This window comes from Giraffa tippelskirchi, chromosome 8 (assembly GCF_054371585.1).
Source record: "Giraffa tippelskirchi isolate mGirTip1 chromosome 8, T2T-mGirTip1v1.2.pri, whole genome shotgun sequence".
Taxonomy (NCBI): Eukaryota; Metazoa; Chordata; class Mammalia; order Artiodactyla; family Giraffidae; genus Giraffa; species Giraffa tippelskirchi.
Genome location: NC_137282.1, coordinates 113136048 through 113155587, shown reverse-complemented (window position 1 = coordinate 113155587; position 19540 = coordinate 113136048). Strand labels below are relative to the sequence as shown.

Sequence of the window (19540 nt, the reverse complement as noted above, 5' to 3'; positions counted from 1 at the left end):
TAAGTCTGACTTTGGCAATAAGCAGTTCATGATTTAAGCCACAGTCAGCTCCCGGTCTTGTTTTTGCTGACTGTATAGAGCTTCTCCATCTTTGGCTGCAAAGAATATAATCAGTCTGATTTCAGTGTTGACCATCTGGTGATGTCCGTGTGTAGAGTCTTCTCTTGTGTTGTTGGAAGAGGGTATTTGCTATGACCAGTGTGTTCTCTTGGCAGAACTCTATTAGCCTTTGTCCTGCTTCATTCTGTTCTCCAAGGCCAAATTTGCCTGTTAATGCCAGTTGTTTCTTGACTTCCTACTTTTGCATTCCAGTCCCCTATAATGAAAAAGACATCTTTTGGGGGTGTTAGTCTAAAAGGTCTTGTAGGTCTTCATAGAACCGTTCAACTTCAGCTTCTTTGGCATTGCTGGTCGGGGCATAGATTTGGATTACCGTGATATTGAAAGGTTTGCCTTGGAAATGAACAGAGATCATTCTGTCGTTTTTGAGATTGCAACCAAGTACTGCATTTTGGACTCTTTTGTTGACTATGATGGCTACTCCATTTCTTCTAATGGATTCTTGCCCACAGTAGTAGATATAATGGTCATCTGAGCTAAATTCACCCATTCCAGTTCATTTTAGTTCACTGAGTCCTAAAATGTTGACGTTCACTCTTGCCATCTCCTGTTTGACCACTTCCAATTTCCCTTGATTCATGGACCTAACATTCCAGGGACAGGGTACCATAGGAAACAGGTGGGCAGTTGGATCATGGATGCCTCCAAATAGTTTGGTGTTGTCGTCTTTTGCTTTTCATCTGTGTGTTTTATGTTAACCAATGCAGCTGTGCTCTGTCCAGAATTCCCACTCTTTTAAGGGCATGCACATCCTCAGCCCTGTGATGTACCTCTAGATAACAGTCATTCATTTGCCACATATTTACTGAGCACCAACTGTGTGCCAGGTAGTGATGACTCAGACAGAAGCAATAGGATCCAGTGAATTAAAGAATGGTCTCTGGACCAGCATGCCTGCATTCTGAGTTCACCCCTGGCTCTGCCCCTTACTCTTAGTGTCCTGGGCGCTGAGACCCTGGACCTTACCTATGAAAAGAAGAGAAGGATGATGTCCAGCTACAGAATTATTGTGAGGATTCAACAGAATGCTGCAAGCGCAACCTGACACTTTATAATCACTCAATAAGTATTGGCTCTGATTGCCAAGTCCTTGCCCTCCTGGTGCTTATAGTCTGGAAGGGAAGACAGTATATCAATGTACCCGCAAATGTGTAACCATGGACTCTAATAAGGTTGCTGAAATAGAGGACATGGGAGCACCTAGTTTAGACTGGGGCTCAGAAAGTTCTTCTCTGGGAAAGCTGCATTCAAGCTGAGTCCTGAGGTAAGGAGAAGACACAGGCTACGAGTGAGACAAGGAACATCATGGGCAGAAGGTAGAGATCTGCAGGAAGAGGCTGAGGAAAAGCCATCGAGGCAGGAACTGGTGATCAGGAGTGAGCAACAAAGCTAGAGAGGCAGGCAGGGCCAGCTGCCTGGGCAAGGAGCTCAGAACCCCACAAGCAAGGGGGCCACCTGCAGGACCTTGCACAGGTAAGGGATAGCATCCAATTTACAGTTTTTGATAGATCACTCTGACTAGTGAGTGGAAAACAGACTGTAGGGAAGTAGATTTGTCTTCTGTTATCATGAACAGCGGCTTAAAATAGTAGAGATTTATTGTCTTACAGTAGCGAAGTCGAAAGTCCTAGAATTGAGGTGTTGGCACAGATGCCTTCCTCTGGGGACTCCAGGGAGAGTCTGTCCCTTAGCTTTTCTAGTTTCACGAGATTGCTTGCATTTGTTGGCCCCTGGCTGCATCGCTGCAACCTCTGCCTGCTACCGTCGCATCCCCTATGACTCTCACTGTCTGGTCTCTTATAAGGACCCTCGTGGTAACATGGGGCCCACCCAGAGAATTCAGGACAATCTCACCAACTCAAAACCGTTAACTGAATCATCCCCATGGGCTTTTGCATCTTGTTGTTGGTTTGTTTTTTTGTATTTGTTTTTGTTTGGGCACATTCACAGGTTCTGGGGATGAGGGCATGGGCGTCGATGGGGGTCATTATTCCATTTAACACAGGGAAGCAGTGTGAAAAGGTGGGGATCAGCTAGAGGCCACTGTGGTCACCCAGGCCAGAGATATGGTAGCCTGGACCAAGCTGGGAGCAGTGGAAGTGGAGCAAAATCTGCGGGATGAGATGAGATTTACTGGTTGTCCTGACAGAGGAAGAACGACAGATAGAACAGTGCTCTGGCTCCTAAAGCTTTTCATCTGGAAGTGATATGTTAATACTGTTTCTGCTCACAAGTCACAAGGCCACGCTAACTTTAATATGATGGGAAAAAATGAAGTCATGTTCTGTGCCCCAAGAAAGGACAAATAGAGTATAACTCAACGGCCCCCAAGACCACCTGCCTGCCACCATCTAAGGGCCGTGAAAGAAAGAATTCCCAGCTCGCTTCTCATTACCCTTTAACTACATATCCTCCTTCCTGCAATGACCATCTATTAGTTAACTGTATCCACAATAATGCTGTGAAACAAAAATCCTCACCAATCCAATGGCTTGAAAACATTAGCTTTTCCTGTTCACACATCTTTGGTTGGCTGGGGTTTGGTTAAGGAGGTTGGATGAAGTTTGGCAGAGGCTTGATCCACAGGTCAGGTCTAGGCATCTCTCTTCCTCCTTAGTCCCGTGGGCTGGCAGAGCCATTTCTTCCCATGGCAATGGCAGAAACATGGAAGAGTAAGCCCCACCTGGAAAGCACATGTCAAGCCTCAGCCTGTGTCATATCTGCCAACATCTGTTTCTCAAAGCAAGTCCAAAGTCAAGAGTCAGATAAATTTGAGTATGGGTAGAAATACTACCCAAGGGAGTGGAAACTTGTAACCACTAAGTCAATCTGCCTTATGCCTATGAGACTGACCTCTCCAACCCCACATCATATTCCTCCACCCACCTACCTAACCACCTAACCTCTGACCACACCTGCTGTTTCTTGAACATGTCAAGGTCATTCTTACCCCAGGGCCTTTGCACAAGCTGCTCACTCTGCTTTGAACTCTCTTCCCCAGATCTTCCCATGGTTGCTGCAGCTAAACATTCAGGATTTAAATGTCACCTTCAATGTGTGACTTTGCCAGACCACAAGGTCTAAAATACCTCCCCTAGACTTCCCTGGTGATCCAGTGGTTAAGAATCTTCCTGCCAATGCAGGGCATGGGAGGTTTTTTTTTTTAATGTAATTTTATTTTTATTTATTTATTTATTTATTTTTTGTAATTTTATTTTTAATTGGAGGATAATTACTTTACGATATTGTGATGGTTTCTGCCGTACATCAACATGAATCAGCCATAGGAATACATATATATATGTATTTTACATATGGTAAGCCTTTGACTGTGTGGATCACAATAAACTGTGGAAAATTCTTCAAGAGATGAGAATACCAGATCACCTGACCTGTCTCTTGAGAAACCTGTATGCAGGTCAGGAAGCAACAGTTAGAACTGGACATGGAACAGCAGACTTGTTCCAAATAGAAAAAGGAGTACATCAAGGCTGTATATTATCACCTTACTTATTTAACTTATATGCAGAGTACATCATGAGAAACACTGGGCTGGAAGAAGCACAAGCTGGAATCAAGATTGCCAGGAGAAATATCAATAACCTCAGATATGCAGATGACACCACCTTTATGGCAGAAAGTGAAGAGGAACTAAAGAGCCTCTTGATGAAAGTGAAAGAGGAGAGTGAAAAAGTTGGCTTAAAGCTCAACATTCAGAAAACTAAGATCATGGCATCTGGTCCCATCACTTCATGGGAAATGGATGGGGAAACAGTGGAAACAGTGTCAGATTTTATTTTTCTGGGGTCCAAAATCACTGCAGATGGTGATAGCAGCCATGAAATTAAAAAACACTTACTCCTTGGAAGGAAAGTTATCCAACCTAGATAGCATATTTAAAAGCAGAGACATTACTTTGCCAACACAGGTCTGTCTAGTCAAGGCTATGGTTTTTCCAGTAGTCATGTATGGATGTGAGAGTTGGACTGTGAAGAAAGCTGAGCACCGAAGAATTGATGCTTTTGAACTGTGTTGTTGGAGAAGACTCTTGAGAGTTCCTTGGACTGCAAGGAGATCTAACCAGTCCATCCTAAAGGAGTTCAGCCCTGGTGTTCATTGAAAGGACTGATGTTGAAGCTGAAACTCCAATACTTTGGCCACCTGATGCGAAGAGTTGACTCATTGGAAAAGACCCTGATGCTGGGAAGGATTGGGGGTAGGAGGAGAAGCGGATGACAGAGGATGAGATGGCTGGATGTCATCACTGACTCGATAGACATGAGTTTGGGTAAACTCTGGGAGTTGGTGATGGACAGGGAGGCCTGGCGTGCTGCGATTCATGGGGTCGCAAAGAGTTGGACACGACTGAGCAACTGAACTGAACTGAACTGAATGTATACGATTCAATGCTATTCTCTCAAATCATCCCACCCTCTCCTCCCATTGTGTCCAAAAGTCTGTTCTTTATATCTGCTTCTCTGTTGCTGCCCTGCAAGTAGGATCATCAGTATTATCTTTCTAGATTCCATATATATGTATTAATTTACAATATTTGTCTTTCTAAGTTCATCCACCTCATTAGAACTGACTCAAATGCATTCCTTTTTATAGCTGAGTAATATTCCATCGTGTATATGTACCACAATTTCTTTATCCATTCGTCTGTCATTGGACACCTAGGTTGCTTCCACGTCCTAGCTATTATGAATAATGTTACAATGAAACTCAGGGATGATTTTCAGTTATGGTTTTCTCAGGGTATATGCCCACTAGTGGAATTGCTGGGTCACATGGTAGTTTTATGGGCTTCCTGGGTGGCTCAGCAGTAAAGAATCCACCTGCAATGCAGGAGACACAGGAGACACAGGTTCAATCCCTGGGTGGGGAAGATCCCCTGGAGGAAGGCATGGCAACCCACTCCAGTATTGTTGCCTAGAGAATCCCATAGACAGAGAAGCTTGGCAGGCTACAGTCCATAGAGTAACAAAGAGTTCAACATGACTGAAGTGACTGAGCACGCATGCCTGGTAGTTTTATTTCTAGATTTTAAGGAATCTCCATACTGTTCTGCACAGGGGCTGTATCAATTTGCATTCCCACCAACAGAGCAAGAGGATTCCCTTTTCTCCACATGCTCTCCAGCATTTATTGTTTGTAGATTTTTTATGATGACTATTCTGACCAGTGTGAGGTGATACCTCAATGCAGTTTTGATTTGCATTTCTCCAATAACGAGCGATGCTGAGTATCTTTTCCTGTGTTTATTAGCCATCTGTATGTCTTCTTTGGAAAATGTCTGTTTAAGTCTTCTCCTCACTTTTTGATTGGGTTGTTTGTTTTTCTGATATTGAGCTTTGTGAGCTGTTTATGTATTTTGGATATTAGTTCTTTGTCAGTTGTTTCATTTGCTATTATTTTCTCCCATGCTGAGGGTTGTCTTTTCACTTTGCTTATAGTTTCCTTCATTGTGCAAAAGCTTTTAACTTTAACCAGATCCCATTTATTTTTGTTTTCATTTCTATTACTCTAAGGGGGTGGGTCATAGAGGATCTTGCTATGGTTTATATCAAAGAGTGTTCTGCCTATGTTTTCCTCTAAGAGTTTTGTAGTTTCTAGTCTTATTGTTGGAGAAGGCAATGGCACCCCATCCAGTACTCTTGCCTGGAAAATCCCATGGATGGAGGAGCCTGGTGGGCTGCAGTCCATGGGGTCGCAAAGAGTCGGACACGACTGAGCGACTTCACTTTCACTTTTTACTTTCATGCATTGGAGAAGGAAATGGCAACCCACTCCAGTATTCTTGCCTGGAGAATCCCAGGGACGGGGGAACCTGGTGGGCTGCCGTCTCTGGGGTCGCACAGAGTCGGACACGACTGAAGCGACTTAGCAGCAGCAGCAGTCTTATTGTTGAGGTCTTCAATCCATTTTGAGTTTATTTTTGTGTATGGTGTTAGGAAGTGTCCTAATTTCATTCTTTTACACCTAACTGCCCAGTTTTCCTGGTACCATGTATTGAAGAGACTGTTCTTTCTCCATTGTATATTTCTGCCTTCTTTGTTGAAGATAAGGTGCCCATAGGTGCGTGGATTTATCTCCAGGCTTTCTATATTGTTCCATTGGTCTATATTTCTATTTTTGTGCCAGTACCATACTGTCTTGATGACTGTAGTTTTGTAGTAAAGTCTGAAGTCAGGAAAATTGATTCCTCCAGCTCCGTTCTTCTTTCTCAAGGTTGCTTTGACTATTCAAGATCTTTTGTGTTTCCATACAAATTGTGAAATTATTTGTTCTAGTTTGATCCCTGATCTGGGAAGATCCCACATGCCACAGAGCAACTAGGCCTATACAGAACAACTACTGAGGCGGAGCGCCTAGAGGCCACTCTGCAATGAGAAGCCCATGCACCCCTGCTCACTGCAACTAGAGAGAGTCCACACAGCAGTGAAGACCCAGGGCATCAATCAATCAATCAAAGTTAACAGTAAAGTAAAATATCTCTCTCCTTACCCTGGGCTTCCTTTGTGGCTCAGCTGGGAAAGAATCTGCCTGCAATGTGGGAGACCTGGGTTCAATCCCTGGGTTGGGAAGATCCCCTGGAGAAAGGAAAGGCTACCCACTCCAGTATTCTGGTCTGGAGAATTCCATGGACTGTATGATGGTCTATGGGGTTGCAAAGAGTCGGATATGGCTGAGTGACTTTCACCTTCCTCCTAACCCCACCACCTACCCTCTCCCAGCAACCACTGTCATATCATCTAGACGAATTTTCTTCTCAGCAAAGATAACTGTCTTAAATGGTCTTACATATGTATTTGTCTGTTTACTGTCTGTCTCCCCATCAGAACCAAAGATTCATGATGACATGGATCTTACTCTTTGATGGGCTCCCCTGTGCCTTGCACAATATTTACTAAATACGTATTGACCCAATTTCAGGACTGCCAAGGAGGAGCAGAGGAGGGAAGTTTGAAAAGGTGATGAGGAAGTTGCAAATAGGCATTTTTAAAATTCTTTTTCCAAAATGGGCAGAAAATCTAAATAGATATTTCTCCAAAGAAGACATATAGATAGCCGAAAACCACTTGAAGATGCTCAACATTACTAATTATCAGAGAAATGCAAATTAAAACTACAGTGAGAGACTTTCCTGGTGGCCCAATGGCTAAGACTTCAAGCTCCCAATGCAGAGGGCCCAGGTACAATCCTGGTCATGGAACAAGATACCGCATGCAGCAACTAAGAGTTCACATGCTGCAACTAGAGATCCCAGTGCTGCAATGAAAGACTGAAGATCCCGTGTGTTCCAACACAGTTCTAAGACCCGGTGCAGCCAAATAAATAAATAAATATTTTAAAAAACCCTTCAATGAGGTATCACCTCACACCAGTCAGAATGGCCACCATGAAAAAGTCCATAAGCAACAAATTCTGGAGAGAGTGTGGAGAAACGGAACCCTCCAACACTGTTGGTGGAAATGTAAGTTGATGAAACCACCATGGAGAATGGTAGGGAAGTTCCTTAAAAAACTAAAAACAGAACTATCATATGATCCAACAATCCCACTCCTGGGCAATTTATCTGGAGAAAACCATAATCCAAAAGCATACATGCACCCGAGTGTTCATTGCAGCACTGTTTTAGGAAGACACCTAAATGCCCATTGACAGAAGAATGGACAAAGAAGATGCGGTGCATACATATGATGGGATATTACTCAAAAGAATGAAATAATGTTATTTGCAGCAGTATGGATTGGCCTAGAGATTATCATACTAAGTGAAGTAAGTCAGACAGAGAAAGACAAATATAATATTGCTTATATGTGGAATCTTAAAAAGAAATGGTATAAATGAACTTATTTACAGAACAGGACTAGAGTCACAGAAAACAAACTATGGTTACCAGGAGGGAAGAGGGGAGGGATAAGTTGGTAGATTGGGATTGACATATGCACACTACTATATACAATATAGATAACTAATAAGGACCTACTGTATAGCATCAGAGAAGGAACTGGCAACCCACTCCAGTATTCTTGCCTGGAGAATCCTATGGACAGACGAGCCTGGCAGGCTACAGTCCAGAGGGTCACGCTGAGTTGGACATGACTGAAGCAACTCAGCATGCATGCATGTATAGCATAGGGAACTCTACTCAATACTTTGTAATGGACTATATAGAAACGGAGAAGGCAATGGTACCCCACTCCAGTACCCTTGCCTGGAAAATCCCATGGACCGAGGAGCCTGGTAGGCTACAGTCCATGGGGTCGCTAAGAGTCCAACGACTGAGCGACTTCACTTTCACTTTTCCCTTTAATGCACTGGAGAAGGAAATGGCAACCCACTCCAATACTCTTGCCTGGAGAATCCCAGGGACGGCGGAGCCTGGTGGGCTGCCGTCTATGGGGTCGCACAGAGTCGGACACGACTGAAGCGACTTAGCAGCAGCAGCAGCAGCATATAGAAAAAGAATCTAAAAAAAAGTGGATATATATATATATATATATGTATAACTGATTCACTTTGTGGTACAATAGAAACTAACACAACAGTATAAATAAACTATACTCCAATAAAAATTAAGAGAAAAACACAACACTAGGGACAACCAATCACAAATAGCCAAGTAGACTTTAAAGTACAGCCAGTCAAATGGTTTCTTTGCTTTGCTTCTGCAGTTCCTCTGTAGAATTCTTTTCCCTGGCTCCCATGCTTCTAGCCACTTTCAGTTTGGTGCTGCCTTATCTGAATTAATTTTTGCTCAAATAAACTCTTAAAAAATTATTTTTCCAGAACTGTACATTTTAATCTTAAAAGTCAAAATAAGCAAATCAGTTCCTTCATTCAGGCAGTGCACATTTTTAAAGAAATATCTATTTATTTGTTCATTTGGTTCTTTGTAGCATCTGGGATCTTTCATTGCAGACTCTTTATTTGTGGTGTAGGCTCAATAGTTGCAGCTCACAGACTTAGTTGCTCCTTGGCATGTGGGATCATGGTTCCCCCACCAGGGACTGAATCCGTGTCCCCTGCATTGCAAGGCAGATTCTTAACCACTGGACCAGCAGGGAAATCCCTCAGGCACTGTGTATTTATCACATGCCTGCTATGAGCAGGCTCTGTGCAGGGGGGGCACACACTGTCTTTCCTACATGGAACCCACACTTTAGCAGCAAAGAGAGAATTACAACAGGACTTACAAATGCCATGACTGTAACAGAAAAGAAATATAGGAGATTATGGATCTGTAGGTGTACTGCTTCCCACATGCAGGCTTTATTCATTCACCTATTCATTCATTCATTCATCAGATGAGATAACTTACTGTGTAGCCTGTTCTTTGTTGAGCACTGTGAGTGTAGAGATGAGTCAGACACTATGGTGATTGCCAAGTTACAAAGTCAATTCTCTAACAACGGTGGGCATTCTCAGAAAGGAGGGCCATATGACATGGACCCTGATGGACGGGTAGGAGTTCAGGAGGTAGAAAGAAGGAACTTCAAATACAAGACTACGTATTTGTGAGTGTATAACAGAAAGTTCTGTTCTAAGACAGTTAGATCAGGGGGTCATCATTTTCTAAAGAAAACACATACCAGAAAAAAAGCATTTTTAATAAACAGACTCCAAATAAATAAATAAATAAATAATCTAGGAAAAAAACAGAAAGAGAGATTAGTTTGGAACATTGTCCTGAAAATAAAATGAAAAATTAGGAGAATAAATTTATCTTATAGTCAATAAATATTTTTATATTTATAGTTGTAGTTCTATTTTAAAAATGGAAATACAGTTGGTTCACAATGTTGTGTTTCTGGTATACAGTAAAGTGATTCAGTGATATATATATATATATATATATATATACATATACACACACACACATATCTATCTTTTCATATTCTTTTCCATTATAGTTTATTACAGGATGCTGAATATAGTTTCCTGTGATATACAGTAAGTCCTTGTTGTTTATGTATTTTATATATAGTATTATGTATATCTTAATTTCAAATTCCTAATTTATCTCTCCCTCCCCACTCCCCATCTATTCCCTTTGGTGACCAAAGGTTTCTTTTTTGTAAATCAGTTTATTTGTATTGTTTTAAAATATTCCACATATAAGTAATATCACACGGCATTTGTCTTTGACTTACTTCACTTAGTATAATAATCCCTAGATCTATCCATATTGCTGCAACTGGCATTATTTCATTTTTTTTTATGGCTAAATAATATTATGTTATGTATATGTGTCCATTTATCTGTTGATAGGTATTTAGGTTGTTTCCAATTGTTGGCTATTATATATAGTGTTGCTATGAACATTGGGGTGCACAAGTTTTTGACTTAAACTTTTCATCTTTTCTGGATATATGCCCAGGAGTGGGATTGTAGGATCATATGGCAAATTTATTTTTAATTTTCTGAGGGACCTCCATACTGCTCTCCATAGTGGCTGCATCAATTTACATTCCCACAACAGTGTAGAGAATGGTTCCTTTTTTCCCACAGAGGATGCAATTTTAAATAGGATAGTTGGATGGGCCTCATAAGGTGACATCTCAGTAAAGACTTGAAACAGATGAAGCATCAGCCAGGCAGATATCTGGGGAAGGCCATTCCAAGCAAAGGGAACAGTCAGTGCAAAGGCCCAGAGGCAGGAATGTGCCAGCCTTGTGTGGTAAGCCTACTCTAAGAAGCCGAAGGCAAAGGAAACTACTTTGGGGTGAGAGGCAGAATTAAAGTGAGCCATTGTGACAACTGAGATTTCTGTAGGCTGGAATTTGGGTGGGGTGGGGTTCGTTGGCAGTGTGCTGGAAAGAGCGTTTGGTGTTAGAACTCAGCTGAGGTGCTTCTTAACTTCTTAAACAGGGCAAATGACAAAACCTTTAACAGCCTCCAGTGGACAGAGGGCCAGATGAAACTTTGGCACCCTGTAAAAGCCTATGGAGTCTGGTTCAACCCCACTCCCCTCTCCATGGCGCTCCAGCTGGAGCTTAGGATTTGGGCAGAACAGATGGACTATCCTTGAAGAGTCCCCCCACTCCAACCCCCACCCCCACCCCCAGTCCCAATTCTCCTTGTTGTCTATGCAGGCAGCACTGGCAGGTATAAGTCACAGGGATGCCTCTTGGTCTGAGCTATGTCAGCTGTGTCCCCAGTACCTCTTTCAACTTCTCCTCCTCCTGTTTCCCTCCCTTTGCCCTCCTCCCCGCTCCCAGGGTCCCTAGGCTACCAGGCTTGTACTTAGCCACTGGATCCCAGCAAGCACACAGAGACCCTGAGATGGAAAAGCAGGGCCTGGAGAGGGGAAATCTGACTCCAGCTTCTCCCAGGCCATCAAGAGAGGAGCCTGCAGAATCAGAGGCCACTGGGAAAAGATGCAGTTCTCCAACTTGCCAGATGATGAGAATCACCTGGTTACGAATGTGGTTTTGCAGGCGCCTTCCCCAAGGAGTCCAATTCAAGGGAGCTGGGGCAGGGAGGGGGTTGAGGTTGTCCCAGACTCCAGCAGTTTGTGTCTTCAGGCAAGTTTGGGAACCCCTGGGAGTGGTTCAAAGAGCCAGGCCTCTATTGGAACCATCTGGATTCCCGCCTAGGATTCCCCAGGCCACACTGCCAGAGTGGCGTTAGGTAGTCAATGTCCTTAACTTCTTTGAGTTTCAGTTTCCTCCTTGGGAAATGACAGAATGAGATTTGCAGGTTCAGCACTTAGCCTTGGGCCTGGCACAAAGGAAGCAAGAACAGATGTTAGGCACTAATCCCCACTGTTATCCTGAGCAGCTGTGGGTGGGAGCAGGGTGGGGAGCACGTGGTGGCTCCAGGGGGACCAGCCTGCCGGGCCTGCTCGCTGCCTACGCCCCTGCCCCTATGCAGTAAGTTCTGAGAAGCATCAGAGTGGTGCAGGGCGGCCAAGGGCCCACCCCTCACCCCTGCATCCCAGCTTCCCCGCTTCCCCCACTCTGAGAGCTTGGGTGGGCCACTTCTTTGTGCCTCAGTCTCCTCTCCTGCCCCAAGTGAGGAATAATCATGCTTACCTTGTATGCTTGATAAGTCTGGCACATAGAAATCTTTGCAGAGTTGTAAGCTAATTTCACTACCATACCTACCCTTCAATCAATCAACAGACATTTTGTGCCTACTCTTTGAACTGGGGATGAGATGTTTCCTTGCTCTTGGGCTCTGGAGTCAGACTGCCTGGGTTTGAAACCAAGCTCTGGCTGGGTGACCTTGGGCAAGTTATTCCTCCTCTCTGGGCCTAAGATGGATTCCTCAGCAGAACTCAGAGATGTAAAAGAGGGTTAGATGAGTTTATTTTAAAGAGTTAGGACAGCGTTTGTACCACAGTAAGCTCCACAAATGATAAATAAGGGAAATCTAAGCCGCGGGTCCCTTTTTCCAGGAGCCCAGTCTAGCATCGAGGCCAGCAAGACCCGGGGCTAGGTGGAGCTGTTGGCTCCGCAGGGGCCAGCGGCCTGAGCTGGGAACACTTCCCAGAGGAGGCGAGGGGCTGGCGCAGGACAGGATGGGAGAGCCTGCCTAGTAGGTGCGCAGGCTTTCCAGCTGATGTCAAGGCGTCAAGTTTGCGGGTCTCTCGCGAATTTGTTTAAATACAGGTATTGAAATAGGCTGCATGGCATCGATTTAAGGGGAATGCCCTACAAAATAAGATGGGAGCTATTCTGATCAGGCAAAACCTGTGTCTGCGGGCTGGGAGTAACGTGAGGAAGCGAGAGGATGTCTGGGCCTCCAGCGCGGTGGAAAGGGGTGAGGCTTGTGGGCCGGGTCTCTCGTTCTGGGGACTCCAATCGGGCCTCTCCTCTGCTGGCTTTTGCAGGGCGGCGCTTGGCTTAGGGAACCGCGCCCTAGCCTGCGGAGCCAGCTTTTTTCTTTTAATGTCACTGCTTATCTCTCAATTATTAACCGCAGGGGGTTGCTGTTGTTCAGTCGCTCAGTCCTGTCCGACTCTTTGCGAGCCCATAGACTGCAGCATGCCAGGCTTCGTGTCCTTCACCATCTCCCTGAGCTTGCTCAAACTCATGTCCATTGGGTCAGTGAGGCCGGTACTTGTTTAATTTCTTTTTTAAAATATTAGATATAACTATTTGTCTATGTGCGCCCTCAGAGCCCTGGACATAGGGAGCCCGCCTGCACCATCCTTATCTCCGCGCGCTTTGCCACTTCGGAGGCGCCCAGGGTTTCTCACTATTTTGTCCTGGTTGAAATTTCTCACTCAGCATGCGTCGTTTATAGGATATACTTGGAAAACAAATCTGCCGATTTGCCTTGGGAAGGGATCGCTATGGGAAGGCAGACGTCATTAGTTTAAGATAGTAACGACCCCTTGACCCTCAGCCCTCTGGCTCCCAGACCCCACACCCTCAGCCGGCAAGAGCCCTGTGCTGCTTCCCAGGGCTCCACTGACTACAGTTTGTTCCATAATGAGCCTGGATACCAAGCCTGAGATCCCCACCCCACTGGTGAGAGTGTGGGCTCACCCAGGGTGGGGAGCAGGGTCCCGCTGCATCTACTGGAGACTGGCTCTCCGTTCTTAAACACTGTCCCCACCCTGCTTTCAGCATCTGCCTGGTGGGTTTCCCAGCTCTGTGCTTAGGGAATGTATGACCTTGACCATTGCCTTAACCTCTGGTCCTCAGCTTCCTGGTTTGCAAATTAAGATGGATTAGATCCGCAAACTCCCCTAAGCATTTAGCCTGTAGGCCTGGCTTTCGGTGAAGCCAGAGCCAGCCAGCCATTTTTATCCCTTTGTGAGACACCTTGGAGTCACTCTGCTGGTCCCTGAAGGGTGACAGAGAGGGAGAGGGAGGCATCATAGAAAATCGTCTCAGGATACTGTGAGAAAAAGATTTTTTTTCTCTCTAATGTTACTGTTAGCATAACGTAATAGAAAAAAAGGCTGGTTTCCCAGGTGGTGCGGTCATATTGCAGTCCTGCCAATATAGGAGATGCAAGAGACATGGGTTCGATCCCTGGATGATGTCCCCTGGAGTAGGGAATGGCAAGCCGCTCCAGTATTCTTGCTTGGAGAATTCCAGGGACAGAGGAGCCTGGTGGGCCCCAGTCCATGGGGTCGCAAAGAGTCAGAAACAACTGAGCGACTGAGCACACACACACAGTGTTACTATAGATGAGTGTGAGGTGGAAAAGGCCCAGAGGTGTGCAGGACCCCCAGGAGGTAGTGGACACCGATGAAGGGCAAGAATGTGGGCGAGCTCCAGGTGGAAGGATCTCCCTGCTTGTGTCAGTTAGGCCACCTGCTGTGGCGAGCCTGGTAGGAAAGGGTTGTCTGAATTAAGAACTGGTCTGGTGGCCTGGCGCAGCCTCTGGGTGCCCTTCCAGGAGATGGGGCTGCCGCACGCATCTCAGAGAGGGACAGAGAGTGCTGAAGGCGCGAAGTAGGGTTGCAGGCACAGGGGGCAGAGTGAGAGCGCTGAGCTGAACACACCCCCTCCCGCAGTCCTCGACACGGACCTGACAGCAGAGAGATTCAAGTCTGAGGGCCCAGAGCCCAGCTCTGAGGCAGCATCTCCCCCTTTCCCTACAGAGCTCAGCCCATAACCCTGCAATAGTCGACTGCATACACCCTGGCATCCCTGTATCGCAAGCGGTGTCCAGCTCAGCTCTTAGCACTTAGAATCTCCTGGCATCTTCCCCTCTCCCCTCAGGGCGAGCCTGAGGGACAGACGACGCTGCTGGCATTGGCAGAGCTGCTTGGGTCTTGGCTCGACAGCAGGATGGCCCCAGGCCTGGCCTGGGGACTCTCTCCAGCTAAGAGGTTAGGGTATGCCAGGAGCAATGTTCTGTCTTCCACCAAGAGCTTTGGGGCCAGGCAACCAGGCCAGTACTTTCCAGGCAAAATCCAGAAAAAAACCCATGTTCCATAGGAACGCAAAACCTCTGATGCCCTCCCATTTTTCTCCCTTTTAGAGAATTGAGTGGAGCTGGAGGTAAAGGAGCTGCAGTCAGCACCTACGGACTGGTGGACCAGGACTCTGAGCAAGTATTTTTGTTATTCTTATTTTACTGATGGAAAAAAAAAGGGCATACAGCCAGAAACTCCCAGAGTGAGCAGGTTTTTAGCTTGATTTCACTGAGCCTCAATTTTCTTGTCTGTAAAATCTGACCATGTGAATTTATGGGGCCTGATCACAGAAGGAGGCAGTCACCTCTTTGTGGTCCAGGCTCTGCTCTCTCCCCAGCAGAGCAGTGGTGAGGCCAGGCCACAGGACCCATTTTGCACTTCCATTTGGCGTATCTGAGTATCGCTGGTCTGGGAAATTCTGAGAACCTTGACAAGGGCTTTGGTTCTGGGTTTTTCCATCTATAAAATGGGTTGCATGCAGCGTTATTGTAAGAAGGATGAGTTCTGGTGCCCTGCAATCTCACAGGACTCAGGTGCTTTTACTCTCCATTTAATGCCCCCTAGGTAGGCACAGGAGTGCCAGGCACAGGAGAGTTTAAGGAGGTGAGGTTGGAACCTCTGGGCTGGTGTCCTCAGTCTCTGCAGTGAGACCCAGAATTGAACCTCAGTTCTCCCAGCACTGGCTGTTTGTTCCCAGACGAGTCACTAAACCTCTCCAGGCCTCAGTCTGCTAACCTTCAAAACAGAACTTCCCTTTCGCTAGTTACTGAGGATGACAGGAGCAACCCCGGAAAGCACCTAACAGGGGTCCCAGCTCGGGAGAGCCTTTATTTATATGGATATCAATTTGCTCAGTGAATACCTGTCCCGACAACTCAAGATCGGCTGCTTCTGCCCTCCAAAATTCAGTTTCTGAAGAATGGCAAGCTGAAAGAAGCACACGGACGGATCAGCGCACTCTCTTTAATGGAAAGGAGATTCTCATTTCTTACAGAAACAGGTAAAAACATAAATACGGGTCGGGGGTCGGGGGGCAGGCGCAAGGCAGCAAGGGCCCGGGCGCCCGGCCCAGGCTTGGGGAAAGGCGGCGCGTTATGAGGCCTGCTGCGTCCGGGCGCCCAGTCCCAATGGGCTGGTGTTCGGCCGGCTAGGGATGCCCCTGGGCGCTCGGAGGGCACTCCCGGGGCTACAGCTAGGCACCAGGCTGCCGTTTCACTCACCACAAGCTGCGTAAACCTGGCCACAAACTCTCCCGCTCGGGGGGTCAAAGGCGCACGGGGCGGGAAAAGCTCCGAAGCCTCCGTGGGAGTGAGTGTGACATCCGAGGGATCGCAGGATCGTGTCGGGAGCCCTCCCTCTCCCCTCTTTAGTCAGTGTCTCTCTTGAGAGGTGGGATCGGTCGGAGGCGTCCCAGACCGGTCCCTTCTCTACCAGGCTCGGATGCCGTGCAGCGTGGACACTCCCGAGTTGCCCTGCGGAATCCCGGGGCTCTGCACCGCGTTCAAGTCCCCGACGCCGAAGTTCACGAAGTTGTTGTTGGCGGCGGCCGTGGCCGACTGCGTCGGAGGCGGCCCGGCCGGGTAAGCAGCGGTGCAGCTGTAGCCGGGGCTGCAAGCCGCGCTCCCGTACCCGGGGTAGGCAGGGTAGGCGTTGTAGCCGTAGGCGTTGAGGCCCACGCCATAGGCTGGCGCGTAGGGCGCCGAGTCCCCCAGGCAAGGCTTGCCATCGCGCACCAGCACTGGCACCGCGATCCTGCGGGCTGGCGGCGGCGGCGGCGGGGGCAGCCCCACCAGCTCCAGAGTCTGGTCTTGCCGTTGCCGCTTGCACTTGTAGCGCCGGTTCTGGAACCAGATCTTGACCTGCGTGGACGTGAGCTTCAGCACGCTGGCCAGCTGGTCGCGCTCGGGAGCCGACAGGTACCGCTGCTGCTTGAAACGCCGCTCCAGCTCGTAGACCTGCGCCTGCGAGAAGAGCACGCGCGGCTTCCTCCGCCGTCGCGCGCGGGGTCGCTCGGCGCTGTCCGACTCTGGCTTCTCCAGTTCCACCGCCTTCTGCAGCGCGCACAGCTCTGAGCGGGAAACAGAAAAGCAGAGAGACGCTGTGTCACGGCCACCCAACCCCCCGGAGCTCTCGCCGGGTGATGGGCCCCAGTGGGTGCCACCTCCGTCCCGCCTGGAGCCCCTAGCTTGGCTGCGGCTTCCGCCCGACAGCCAGCTTTTGTTGATGGCCTACTATGTGCCAGGCACGGCTGTGGGCACTGGAGAACAAGAGAGGTCTCTGTCCTCGGGTAGGTCACATTCTGGTGAGACAGATGGGCAGTGACTTAAGACAGGCAGCAAAGAAAACAAAGCTCAGTGATGCGCTGGAGTGAATGAGATTAGGACTACTTTGGTTTGCGAGGTTAAAGGAAGGAGACCTAGGCCTCACACTGTCTCAAAATTAGGGCAACCGAAGAAACAGAAGGTCAATAGGCAGTTGGTTCGGTGATCTCTCGAAGGCTCCCGTTCAAATGCTGCGACAATTGTGCAGCGCCCCAAAAGCAGTGGGTGGGCAGGCGGCCTCGGAACCTGCCTTGAAATCGAATTGGATTCGAATCCCTATGGACCAATTCAAGCCGCAGTGCCCGCCGGCAGCCTTTCCGGGACTTTCCCTCTGCTAGTAGACAAATCTTTGTAGGCTCACAAGACCCTTTCTGGGCTCACAGCGACCCTACAACCGCGCCCCCGGCCTCCCCGGGTTCTTGCTGACCCCGCCTTGGGCTACCGTCTTCCCGCCGCGCATTTTCTACTGCCCGGCCAGCCTCCCCCCGGACCTCGGGATGTGCGCGGGGATACGGCCACCTCCCCCAGTCATCTCTTCCATTACTCCACGCCTTTCGTCGCGAGACATTTTCTAACTATTTCTAGAAAAGAACCTCTAGGCTCTGGCCGCGTGAGGAAATTGTTATGGAAAAAGAAAGCTGCTAAAATCATTCTTGAGTCCGAGGAATCCCATTTTTTAAAATTCAAGATCCTTGTTTTCAATGACGCCACTCTCCTAGCACAAAGGAGGAAAGACCCCAGAAACCGCAGGTAAACGGGTGGGCTAGAGAAGAAGGTCTTAGACCTCCTCCAATTGTGCGTAAAAGCACTTCTGGTGTGCAGCAATTTAACTGCAGCGGTTTTGGTCAGATCCTCAAGAAGACCTTTAAAAAAAATATAGGGAGAGAATCTTTCTTACTGTGTCCACCACAAACAGATCGCTCAACTTCAACTTCATAACAGATCCAGGAGCAGGGCTGCTGCGCCTGGGGCTTTGTTAGGCCGGAAAAAATATATATATATATATTTTTTCCTTTCTTTCCTCTCGTGTTTCTGATAACCACGATTCAGCATTTCCTCTAAACCTCCGACTGGACGCCCGGGGGCCCTGGCAACAACCTCACTTCTCACATTCGGAGCCCCCTTTGCTCTACCATCCGCTCAGGCACTCGCCTCTTCTGTACTCACGCCAGAGTTTCTCGGCCGCGAGGTTTGGGGACGAAAGCTATCCCAGAGAGGAGAAGGAGCTCGGGTTTCCTCCTCACCTTTCTTATCGGCTCGATGGTCTTTGGCAGGGTCGGGGTCGCCATAGGCACGCGGATAGAAGGCGGGGGCGGCTGAGAAGGCAGGCGCGCACTTGGCGGGCGAGGGCGCGGGGCCCAGCTCGGCGCGCAGCTCGGGGAAGCTGGGCGCTGCGGCCTCCGGCCCAGCGTAGGCCTCGGGCTTGAAGGCGGCCAGCATGCAGGAGGCGGGCGCCAGAGTGGCCTCCAGGCGCGCCGAGAGCTCCCCGGCGGCCAGGCTGCGCTGCTGCTGCTCCAGGTTCAGGATGTCTTTGACCGAGAACGGCGTGGGCGTGAGCGCGGGGCTGGGGAACATGGTGGCAGCGCGCGAATCACAGCGCCAGGTGGGCGGCAGAGAGCGGCGCTGCCCACGGCCCCTGACAGTCTCCCTGCATGGTGCCCGCCGCGCGCCCGCGCACCCGCCTTCCAGCTCGGGATGTGGCCAGGCGGCAGGTAGTGAGGGGTGCAAGGGGCAGGAGAGGCGGGACCAGGCCGGAGGAGGGGGACTCAGCCTGCCATTGGGCCGGGGGCCTCGTTGACAGGAGCGATGAGCACTTTCGTGTCACCTAATATAGTCAAACGGCTCAAAAAAAAAAAAAAAAAAATCCCGCTGAGCTTTTTAAAGGGGCCGCGACGCATTTGGAAGACTCTTTTCGCTCCTGCAGCCTAAGATTCGTCCTTAGCGTTAGCCTGAAAATCCTACTAGGATGCATGCATAGGAAAGTACGCGATTATTCTCCGAATCCGACCTTTAGGCCGGGTTGGGTGGATCTGGGATTTGAGGAAATGTTCCTCAGCACCTGAAACAGAATAGGGAAGTGAAGGGTTGGGTGGGTGGGGCTTCGGGGATGGAGTTATTTCCAGGAGCCAGCAGGGCTTTATTTATTACTGACGGTATGGTAGAATAGTCTGAACAAGAAGAGACGCATTGGGGAAACAGTTTGCTCTGG

At 48.2% G+C, this 19540-nt stretch overlaps 1 protein-coding gene across 1 annotated transcript; it reads right to left on the bottom strand.

Moving 5' to 3' along the window:
• Positions 1–16437: 16437 nt before the first annotated feature.
• On the bottom strand, positions 16438–18906 carry NKX2-5 (NK2 homeobox 5). Its single transcript, XM_081517724.1, has 2 exons — positions 18576–18906; positions 16438–17078 (listed from the first exon to the last, which is right to left on the bottom strand). Exons 1-2 carry the CDS (start codon positions 18904–18906, stop codon positions 16438–16440), a joined length of 972 nt encoding a protein of 323 aa, XP_081373850.1.
• Positions 18907–19540: the final 634 nt, after the last annotated feature.

What these genes read in the sequence shown, in the direction of transcription:
- NKX2-5 (XM_081517724.1), bottom strand. Translation starts at nt 18,906, where the DNA reads ATGTTCCCCAGCCCCGCGCTCACGCCCACGCCGTTCTCGGTCAAAGAC. An exon ending in CCATCGAGCCGATAAGAAAG is followed by an intron (nt 17,079 to 18,575) that starts GTGAGGAGGAAA and finishes TTTCCCGCTCAG; the next exon opens with AGCTGTGCGCGCTGCAGAAG.